We start from the raw sequence: 11529 nt of genomic DNA, 5'->3' as shown, positions 1-11529 counted from the left end.
ATGGCATCTTAGATGACAGATTGACCTGTTGTCTCTGGTGGGAAGAGTACTGGGCAGCTCTGAGCCATAGGGTGTCTTTCTCAGCTGATTTACTGCCTTTCTATTAATGCAGTTCTGCTGAGGTCCATGCCATGACTTAATCAACCAGCCATGAAACAGAGCTTTGTTCCATAGGATTTCACCAGCTACCTTTCCACTGAGTCACAGGTAACAGACACTGCACTCTGGGAGATGCTCAGGGCATGCCTTTTCCTTCTGGTGTCAAGGAAGCAGTCCTGCACAGAAAAGACTGTTGAGTCTAAAGACTCAGGTATGTTGTTTTACATGGTATGCAGAGAGAAGGGCTCCTGAAATCAAAAGCTGGCAGTGCTTTCTAAATGAGGGGTCAAGTACCTGCTGCAGGATCCCCAAAGAAAGCTCATCTCATCAGATACCTGGTCCTGTACTATAGCATCCTCTGTGCAACCAAGAGGCCTTGTGCAGCTGTAGCTCTCGCCCAGTCAAGTGCTCAAAAGCACATGTGCTGTCCAGGACATGGTGCATTCAGGCACAGCAGCTCACCCAGCTCTGGATGACTACATACACCATTCCCTTCCTAACTGAAGCACCAGACTGTGTTTATACAACTGCAGCCTCACTGCACCAAAAGAGATAGCTTAGTGCAACCAACTGCAAAATTTGGTCTTTTAAGTCCATTTCATTCTTCCAAATGCATGTTGCAACATTGTCATCATTAGTAGAGCTTTAGTCATCAGATCATAACTGAGAATGGAGCTGAATTATAGTCAGAGGTTCCCTACTTAGCATTTTTAATGCTCCACAGCCAGTAACTTGCCTGATGTGCTCAGTGCATGCTCTGTTTTTTGGGGGAAGTTTTGCAACCTTTTTTAACATGGCAAAACTCTGTCAGTTCCTGCAGGGACTCCTGATGATCTCTGCTTGTCATTGGCAGAGCCCTGTGTAACTGCATTAGTCTGGTTTGCTTTTCAATTAGCTGTCAGTCTGCAACCTGCAGAAGCCTTGAAAGAATTGATTGAAAACCTCACAGTCAAATGGTATCAATCTGGAACCAAGGAGGAGATATTTTAATTCAAAACCCACAGAAATAGAGATCCGAACGGAAAAAAAAAATCCAACACCACAAGTTAAAGGTAATTGAAAAGGATGTTAAACTTTGATAGATGGATGCAAGGAACAAGGTTTGTCGTTGCAGTTTTCTACATTTCTTTCCTGCCAGAAGGCAAAAGGGTGAACTCATCTATTAGAAATACATATGGGATAGTGCATACAGTAACTAATTTTGCATTTCTTAAGAGAAAAGAAACTTCCCAAGGTAAATGTTATTTAAAGAAAACTATGAAAAATACTAAAGGATATAATAAAGTCTTTATCAATAGTTAACAAGGAACAGATTCAAGGCAAAAACTTGCATCCGTTTCCCCCTCACTGCTGTAGTCGGCAGTCCTTAATGTTGTTACACAACCACCTATGAGGAAGAAAAGAAAGACTATTTGTCATTTTATTCAGGCACAGAAGGAGAAGGGACTCCCTTTCAAACAGAGAGAGAGAAGCTGTATGCTATAGATCTTGCTCTTCTCTCTCCCCAAGCCTTTTCCCTTTCCTTTGCTAGATCTGATGATCATCAGACCCTTTCCTGAACCAATTCAGCTCATGAAACCAGCAGAGAACCAACCTGGAAAAAATAAGTGTGAATACTTTTCCACTGGTTTTGTGAGTTGAACTGGCTCAGCCAAATGTCAGCTGAGCACCAAAGCATATAAAGAAAGGAGGAAAGCCCCAAGTGCAGGAAGCAGAGTTAAGAAAAGGGGGAATGGGTCTTCCATTTTTTGGCAGCAGTGAGCTGCTGGATCAGCTCATCTGTAGCAAGTCAATAACTTCACTCAGAGACCATAACAGAGGAGAGAACTGAATCTGGTTCGCGCTCTCAACATGCAGCCATCCTACATTTCATATTAGTTATGGCCAGGGCTTAACCTCCTGTGGTCTGAGAAGGATGTTTTATAGTCTGAGCTCTTGGGCTTTGACTGGTAGCTGGAAGATTCATAGGCACTATTCCTTCATGTGTGTGGGAAGATGTGCGCATGAGAGAAGATCCTACACAGTCCTGAGCAAAAGGGAAGTACGCGTTGCTGAGAGCAGGGAAATTTAGTCAAACACTAAATGTTACTCAGTAACTGCTTACTGTCAATGGCTATTTTACAACCTAGAGAGAAAGGAGAACTTTTTTAAAAAGCTCAGCTCCTTCATTAAGGTGTTAGAGTGGCAATACTCTGAGGGTGTGATTACCTGAAAAACATGGGAGATGCTTAACTTTTTTTTTTTTTTTGAGCATTATTCTAGTGAGGCACATTATTGTGTGACCCCACAAATCAGTTTTGTTTGCACAAGTGACATGGTGTCAAACAAGCAGCCAGAAGCCAGCTGCTTAATCTGATTTTTCCAAAGTAGCCAACATATCATGTAATGACACACAAAGAAAATCACACAGAAAATCAAACACATCCCAAACAAAGTCAAGCAAAGCTAAGAGGAAACTGAACTTCACAATCCCACTATTTAACATAATAAAATTTGGGGAAACCTTGTGAAATTGGTCAAGTAATCTTAAAATGTTACAAAGCAGAAAAAAAAAAAAAAAAAAAAAAGAAGAAACAACTCAGTATGGTCCATCCAAACCACCTGTAAAAAACCCAATCAATAGAACACAATTTTTCTTCCCAAAACTGCACAGTGAAGGGGTTGTTTCAGTTTTCCTTACTTTACCAGGCTTATGTCTTACAGCCTGGTTTTCTAGCCTTTTGTGTCGTGCACGTAGCATAATAGCACTTGGTAACAACATGACATGCACCATCTTATTACAATCATTAGCCCTTTCAATTAAGCCGCAATGGCTTTAAAAGAGAAACTGCTTGCTTTCTTCACTGCTTTCTATTATGTTTCCTCCTAGTTTCTGCATCAAAATAGCTGTACCTTGCAGCTTCAAAATTGCTGGTCTTCTTCCCTTTCAGACTTCCCTTTCCTGTTCTGCAATGCTGTGCATAGTTCCCCCAAAGCGCCTGCCTCACGGTGGCATTTGAGTGCGTGGTCCTGTGTTGTGGTTTAGCAGCAGTCAGAAAAGCTGGGGAGGAAGATGGAGTAGCAGGAAGATGCAAGGTTCAAAACCCTTCTGCATTACCAGGGCTCTCTAATCAGTGCAAAGCACTTCCCAGTTTATACCTGCACTAAACAGAGGTGGACATGGCAGCCACAATCCTTTTCCATCAAACAAGGCATTGCTAGAATGCACACTGTGATGCTCAGGATGAGTATTTGCCCTCTGTATGCAAACTAGGGTATCTCACACCTTTTCAGGCATTCATCTAATCTACTGAAACAAAACTTTAGCTCCTCGCTGTCTGCAAATGATCTCAAAGGAGGTATAGCCAATGTCTGGCTCTGAAACATTTTGGATCTAGTCCCACATCCATAGTCTTTAACTAGAGTCCTCTTTACTACTGTGTAACAGCTACTTGCTTGGGTGAAAAGCAGAAGCTGCATTTTCTCTTTTACCCACTATGAGAAGCCTGGGCAATATGTTTCATTAAGATCTATTCGTTTTCATCTTGCCTTGAATCATGGGGATTGAGTCTTATCTCACATGGAGTCCTATAAACCAGGAGCAACTTCAGTAAGGCCAGTGGAGTATCATTACATGGCCAAGTGCTTTTCCTTCTGACACAGCAGGGCAATGAAAGTCCCTTAAGGCAACAGGAATCATCTTACAAGGAGACAATACTCAGCCATATTTAAATGAATTTTTACACCTTTTCTTTTGCACCGGTGGAGTCATACAAAATGGTCATAATGAGGCATGGTATTGCCCTGCATTTCTCTGGCTATTTATTTCTTAAATAAAAGATGACCAGGGATCATTCTGTCATTGTGTGGCCAAGCAGCACAGAGCGGCCACAGCTGTACTATACAGCACTTTGTTCTGTGTGGCCCTAAAATGTAAATGTTATTTTTGTGGGTTTTTTTTCCCAGCTCACAGTGCATGAACTAATGTAACATTTTCATAACATGAAACTAAGAACATGTGTTACCTCCCTTCAGTGCAACATGAGGGTTTGCAGGTACTATCACAAAGTCAACTGTGATAGTCCTCAAGTGTATAGGGGGCCAAATGCATGGCAGTCTTGTGAGTGCTGCCTATAAGAAAATTTAGAGCATATTCTATACCCCAGGCATCACCTGAGATAGTGCTATTTGGCATATTTCCATTTCATGCCACACATCATGTTAGCACTTAAACATTACTGATCAGCTGTCCCATGCTGTTCCTTCCCTAGCCATTCTTTATTCACTAGTAGCCCAGGTCTACTTGATTTTACCGAGGCATTAAACTAGTAACAGAGCACAACTTGACCATCTGTACTTTACTTGCTGACTGAAGGACAATTGGTGAAGAGCTTTGAGAATCATAGAGGAAAGATGCTCTGTATGGAGAAAATGACATGAGTGTACCTTGTTCATCAGTCTTTGACAAGCTATGACTCAAATACACACGTCAAATGCTAAACTGAGTGAAAAGATGCTTTGTCTTTCTCAGGATTTCTTTTTCCTTCTGATAAATGATAGCTACCCTTCACTGTCTGAAGTGCTTATAGCACTGTTCAAAATTAAAACCACAGTAGCAGCTGAAGGGCTTAATGTGCTAACAGTGTCCCTACTTTTTGCAGTCTGTGTTCCCCTCCTGTGCAGAATATAATCTAGAAGGTGAACATTTTAGGCCTTATTATGATGGTAGACTGGTGCAGCATCACTGTGCCTTGCTCACAAGTGACAGCAGCCAAACAGGGAAGAGAAACAGAACAAAAGGCAAAATTAGATCATAAACGTCACCTAAAAAATTCTAAGACAGGAAATAAAAAAACGTGTTAAGCTATTTGATTTGCTTAAAAGATGTTGATATGTTCCACACCATCTATTAAAATATGCCTCTTCCTCCCCTGTCTTCTCACCATACTGAAGGTACTGCAGCCATCCAGTCCAATAGCAATGCAATTTAGACAACAGTAACCTTTCTGAACCCCACGATTGCAACCTCCCAACATGGGCACTTCACAGGCACTGAATGAATTATTTCCCATAGATGGGAGACAAGAAGTCAGTTCAGATGGAAGGACTGAGCAGGACCAAAGTGATACCAGCCTGACAAGTGAAAGTAGCAGTATATCACATATCAAATTGCTTTTGAAAGTTTTGTAGGTGTTACAGGGGAGATTTTATGCTGTCTTTTCACATTGGCTGATGTGTGACATTTTAAAGAGAGGGACTCAAAGCTGTAATCCCTTTCTCAGAGCAACAGGACATGTCTTACCAGAAAGAGCTGTCTGCTACCTGCCAGCTCCATCCACCAGCCTCCTGAGCTAGATTCAGCCATCAGTTCACTTAAGGATCTTATCCCTGTTTCCCACAATATCTTTAGTAGGTGGTTCTCTCTTCCTATCAAATATCTCTTTGTCCCAAGAACCCAGACCACTACAGAGCTTTATCAACCTTGCAGGACAACAGTGAGGGAGGTCACAGACTGTCTGAGTCTTTTCCATATTTATATGGAAAATGTATGTAGATTTTCTTTTTATTTATGGAAAAAAAGATCTTTTCCATATTTGGAAAAAGGGTACTGATCCCATCACCTGATTTGGGAAGCAAACATTCCCTTGGCCTTTCTGTCACATATTGATTCATCCTTTTAGCAGCAAACTGCTTGGAACATGACCCTAGGGAGCTTGCTGGGTCCTAATATCTCCTGAGTGGGTCTCGGGAAGGTGCCATCTCTTCAGCCACTGCTCAGGTCTCTTAGCACCATCCATTATCATGGCTGAATGAGAAATATCCCTGTCTCCTTTTTATTCCCCTTTGGACATAGGTATGAGGGAAGGCAAAAGCCAGTGCTCTTCACACACTGACTTTTATGCTGATTGCACAAGGAAGGACTCAAAGGCCTTTCATAACCCAAGGTAGACCCTTGCTCTAAGACACTGTGGCTTTGACTCCTTCTTTTCAAGTCTAATTTCAGAATGATCAATAGTGACTCCACCTTTGAACATCCCCTTTTTGTCCCTACTTATCTCTTTTTATGCTGCATTTATTTCAAAAAATCCTGTGTTTGTCTTGAGCAGCAAGAGTTTCTTTCCCAGCAGGTACTCTAATGTGATTTTTTTTTTATCACCGCTGAATTTAGCCCAGTATATCTGACCACTGTATTAACTAGTTGGTTCTCTTTCTCACCTTCAGACGAATTCATTCCACTAATTGTGAAAGGGTCCTTTCCCTAATTATACCATTTTACCCTTATTGCCCACACCACTCCTCCAGAGTTTAGCAATTAGTACAAACTGGAGAGTACAGATGAATCACCAACAGGTTCAATATCTGCCTGACTTTCTTCATTTGACTTGCAAGAGAGGGTTTTTTTTTTTGCTCATACCACACTACCAGACCTGCAAACTGCTCTTCAGCACAAACACTGCTCCACGCAATGCTCAGTTTCCCTGTCAGACTGCAGGCAGTGGAGTCTCGTTCGTGTAGGCTGTCCCCATTTTCACCTTCGGTTGCACGCTGCACTAGAATAGAAAACATGAGTCAGAAAGGTTAAGGGTTAAGCTGTTAAAAACAAAAGAGGAGAAAATTCATTCAGAAAACTGTGGTTTGTAATGGGTGAGAGGAAGTACTGTACAATTTCTTGTAAAGTTACAATGGCCAGCTCATCAAAGGAAACCCCTCCTATCAGAGGCTTGCACAATGCCTCCTGAGGTCTGAACGGCTGCCAAGCCATGACCATGCAGTTAAGGCACTGCAACAAAGAACCTCGAATCAAGAGCATATTTCCATCTTCCTGTCCAGTTAACTCCCCATCTTCTTTTTTTTTTCTTCCCCTTGCATTAATTATTTTATAACAACATAATCTTTCCTAGTAATTTCCATCTTTTTTGCATTATTCCTCTGGCTTTCTTACAAACTGGAACAAGAGCTTCTCTACATGGAAGCAAAGCCATAGTTTTCATGCTGAGCCAACCTAATCGGTCACTGATTTGCAGAGGGGTCCTGCAGTTTGGCTGCATGCTCTTACTGCTTACTTTGAGGCTGGCACTCACCAGATCCCCACAGCATGACCTCATTAACTCAGTAGTCTGCTCAAAAATATCCCAGCATAAAATCCGGCAGCCTTCTGCTGGGTCAGCCCACAGAGATGGCACTGAACATCAGAACCAACACAGGGCTGGGATGGGACCATGAGGCTGGAGGCCAGAGAGGGATGGCCACAAAACCTCTCCCTTTTGGTTGTGAGAAACCAGTAATTCGGCTCAGCTCTTTAGGAAACCGCAGCTTCAGCATGTCTGTGATAGCAGCTTGTCCTAGATTACAGTCAGCACACTGTTTACATACATGCATTTAGTGAAAGGCTGACTTTGTAGACACAGAGATGGGGGCTTTCCTGGGATTTCTATCTTGGCAGAATTTGTGGAAGCATCATTTTAAATTGGTTCTTCAGACCTCTAATTTCTTCCCTTTCAACTTCCCCTTAAAACCATTTTCTACCACAGAGCTCCCAAAAAAGCCAGTGTTGATCTCTCTTGACTGTAAACTCTTTGAAGTAAGAATGGTTGATTTCAGCTGATATACTTGGTATCCCATGATTTAGTACTTTAACATGAAAAATCAAGTCCCAGAAAGGAACTTACATGACGAATTGTCCCCTCCACACCCTTTCTCCAAAGCTTGTGTTAGTCTAGGCATAGGTTTTCCTCACCTGGTTGTTTAAATATGTTCAGAGATGAAGTAGCCATAGCCTCTTCTACTCACCTGTTCTAAGCCTTCGGTCTTCTGACCATGAGACTGTCCCAACATCCAGTGTGCTGAATGTTCAGCTTAATATTCTGTTGCTGAATTTATGCCCATCACTTCTTTTCCTGTCCTCCACAGCCATGGAAAAAGGAATTTCTTTCCTCCTTGTAGCAGTCTCTACATAACTGAAGACTGTTATATTTCACCTCAGTTTTCTCTTCTTTAGGGTTAAAGCCCTAATTGTCTCAAACTTCTCTTGCTAGTTCATGTTTTCTAGGTCTTAGGCTGTGAACAATGAATTTTTTTCACAGTTTTTCTCTGGAAGCTTGTCTATTACTCTACTACTTTCTGAGTGTGCTGTCAAGATGGACAGAGAACTTCCATAGTTCTCTGAAGGTTCTGTAGATAGAATAGTTATCATAGATCCTAATGAGAAATATGAACCTTGTCTTTCCTTTTTTTCCCCAACAACAGGACATTGTCATCTCATGTGCAGAGTCTAGCTCCAAGATATTTTTTTGCAGAATTGCTGCCTGATCAGTTATTCGTCTCAATGTATGTACGTATTTCTATATGTATGGAGTAGACTGTTCCTGAGGGATGACTCCAAAGTGCAAAACTCGGCACTTCTCCATTTTAAATAGTACCCTGTTTACTTTGACAAGATCCTTTTGAACTTTATTCCTCTTCTCCATCGCACCCGTATCCGCTTCTAGCTACTGTGATTGGAGATTTAGTAAGTATGTTTTACTGCAGGAGATATACGTCAACCGTACAAGATTGAGAATAACCCCTTGTAGAACCACACTTAGTACAGACGTCCATTTAGAAATTAATCACAAATAACTGTTTTCTGAAAACAGTTTTCTAGGTAGTTTTGCTTGCACTTTACTATAGTTCTATTTTGAACGATCCATATAGTATCTATCTTCTATTTTCTTGTCCTCTTTCATTTGTAGAAAAGGCATATGAGTCAGAATAAAAAGCCTTACTAGAAAATCAGAATATTTACTGCTTCGCCCTTATTCCTCAAGTGCCTAACTCTGAGATGGAAGAAGGGGTTTAATAAGTTTTGTCCAGTTTTATTTCCCTTTCAGTTCCTGCAAGATACAGCACAATTAATTCCCAAAAGGACTTATAAGTGTCCCCAAATTGCTTGAAAGATGTACAGCAATATTGATACACTTGATGAGTGCTTTTCATGTGACTGTTCTGCACACTTCACAAGCATATCCAAATGAAGCAGAAAGCCATATAACTCGTATGCTGACAATACTCCCAGACTTTTCTGTGACTCATCCTAAAGCTAACTTATTGGACAGTCCTCTGCTGAGTTATTTTTAGCTTTTATCAACTCGTGCAATTTCTTCCTGCAAGCTGAGCAAATTTCCACAAAGTCTCCTCAGAGCAGAGGTTGCAAATATAAAGACAAAAAAAAAAAAAGGAAGTGTCAAAGATCGCGTGGCAGATACTCTTTAGCAACAGAGAATGGTGTGGGGGTGTCAAGAGATGCTGTGTGTTATATGTTATTCCTAATCAGTTTAGGGGTAAAAGCTCAGTTGCCGAGCTGTTTTGGTGGTTTTTTTTTAATTTCCAATGGAAATCAGCGGGATTTGGGTGATAGTTCAATGGCAGGCAACAGTCCAAATGAATGTATCAGAGTCTGGTCTTCATTTAAAAAGTAAAAATACAATCCTGATTAGATTCTGAGCATCTTTTGCAACAAAATAATTTTCACTGTCTTCACTGATTTGAACTATGATGACTGACATGCAATTATTCTTGCATGCTATCAAGGAGCAGTTGCTCAGGAATTAACTTAGAGCAACGATTGAAATAGTGCAAGTTCTTTTCTAGGCTTTGACATAGATTTCCTTCATGCCACTGGATAAATACCTTTGTTTCTTAGGCTTCCCAGCTGTAATGAAGGTACTCCTTTTCTTGCAGTTTAGGCTATTTCACTTCTAAGATTTTTTGAAGTGGGGATTACATGTCCTTGTCAGAATAGAATAGTCCAGTTGGAAGTGACATACAATGATCATCTAGTCCAACTGCCTGATCAATTCAGGGCTGACCAGAAGTTAAAGCATCTTATTAAGGGCATTGTCCATGAGTGTCTTAAACACTGACATGCTTGGGGCATTGACCACCTCTCTAGGGATCCTGTTCCAGTGCTTCACTACCCTCTCTGTAAAGAAATACTGCCTAATGTCCAGTCTAAACCTCCCCTGATGCAGCTTTGAACCATTCCCACGTGTCCTATCACTGGATACCAGGGTGTGGTGGCTTGACCTTGGCTGGACACCAGGTGCCCACGAAGCCACTCTATCACTCCCCTCCTCAGCTGGGCAGGGGAGAGAAAATATGACAAAAGGCTCGTGAGTTGAGATAAGGACAGGGAGAGATCATTCACCAACTACCATCACAGGCATAACAGACTTGACTTGGGGAAATTAATTTAATTTATTACCAATCAAATCAGCATAGGATAATAAGAAATAAAACCAAATCTTAAAAACAGCTTCCCCCTACCCCTCCCTTCTTCCCAGGCTCAACTTCACTCCCAGTTTTCTCTATCTCCTCCCCCTGAGCGGTGCAGGGGGATGGGGAATGAGGATTGTGGTCAGTTCACCACATGTCTCTGCCGCTCCTTCTTCCTCACACTCTTGCCCTGCTCCAGCGTGGAGTCCCTCCCATGGGAGACAGTCCTCCACAAACTTCTCCAATGTGGATCCTTCCCACAGGCTGCAGTTCTTCATGAACTGCTCCAGCGTGGGTCCTTTTTCCATGTGTCCTTTCCATGCGGTGCAGAACTTCAGGAATGGACTGCTCCAGTGTGGGTCCCCCACAGGGTCACAAGTCCTGCCAGCAAACCTGCTCCAGTGTGGGCTCCTCTCTCCACAGGTCCACAGGTCCTGCCAGGAGCCTGCTCCAACGCAGGCTTCCCTCAGGGTCACAGCCTCCTTTGGGTGCATCCACCTGCTCTGGCATGGGGTCCTCCATGGGCTGCAGGTGGATATCTTCTCCACCGTGATCCTCCATGGGCTGCAGGGGGACAGCCTGCCTCACCATGGTCTTCACCATGGGCTGCAGGGGAATCTCTGGTCCAATGCCTGGAGCACCTCCTCCCCCTCCTTCCTCACTGACCTTGGTGTCTGCAGGGTTGTTTCTCTCACATATTCTCACTCATCTCTTCCGGCTGCTGTTGTGCAGCAGTTTTTTCCTCCCTTCTTAAATATGTTATCTATCACAGAAGCGCTACTACCGTCACTGATTGGCTTGGCTTTTGCCAGCAGTGGGTCCATCTTGGAGCCAGCTGGCATTAGCTCTATTGGACATGGGGGAAGCTTCTAGCAGCCACCCCTGTATTCCCTGCTACCAAAACCTTGCCATGCAAACCCAATACACAGGGAGAAGAGCTCAGCACATCCCTCTCCACTTCCCCTCCTCAGGAAGCTGTGGAGAGCAATGAGGTCACCCCTCAGCCTCCTTTTCTCCAAACTAGACAAGCCCAACGTCCTTAGCTGCTCCTCACAGGACATGCCTTCCAGCCCGTTCACCAGATTTGTCGCCCTCCTGTGTACGCATTCGAGTACTTTAACATCCTTCTTAAATTGTGGGGTCCAGAACTGCACACAGTACTCAAGGTGAGGCCGCACCAACGCTGAATACAGCGGG

At 42.8% G+C, this 11529-nt stretch overlaps 1 protein-coding gene across 1 annotated transcript in view; it reads right to left on the bottom strand.

Annotated features, from left to right (window-relative positions):
- Nucleotides 1-1443: 1443 nt before the first annotated feature.
- LOC148057242 (uncharacterized) overlaps nt 1444-11529 on the bottom strand; it is a 49926-nt gene continuing 39840 nt past the window's right edge. Inside the window, exons 3-5 of the mRNA XM_087733879.1 lie at nt 6507-6624; nt 2992-3139; nt 1444-1486 (exon numbers count right to left, since the gene is read on the bottom strand). Of these exons, the coding sequence (XP_087590005.1) occupies nt 1444-1486; nt 2992-3139; nt 6507-6624 (309 nt within the window). The remainder of the gene's footprint in view (nt 1487-2991; nt 3140-6506; nt 6625-11529) is intronic.

This window comes from Nipponia nippon, unplaced genomic scaffold, assembly GCF_047370975.1.
Source record: "Nipponia nippon isolate SJK-2023a ecotype South Korea unplaced genomic scaffold, ASM4737097v1 scaffold_1, whole genome shotgun sequence".
NCBI classification, from domain to species: Eukaryota; Metazoa; Chordata; class Aves; order Pelecaniformes; family Threskiornithidae; genus Nipponia; species Nipponia nippon.
The sequence above is the reverse complement of the archived record's forward strand: the minus strand, read 5'-3'. Positions and strand labels throughout refer to the sequence as shown.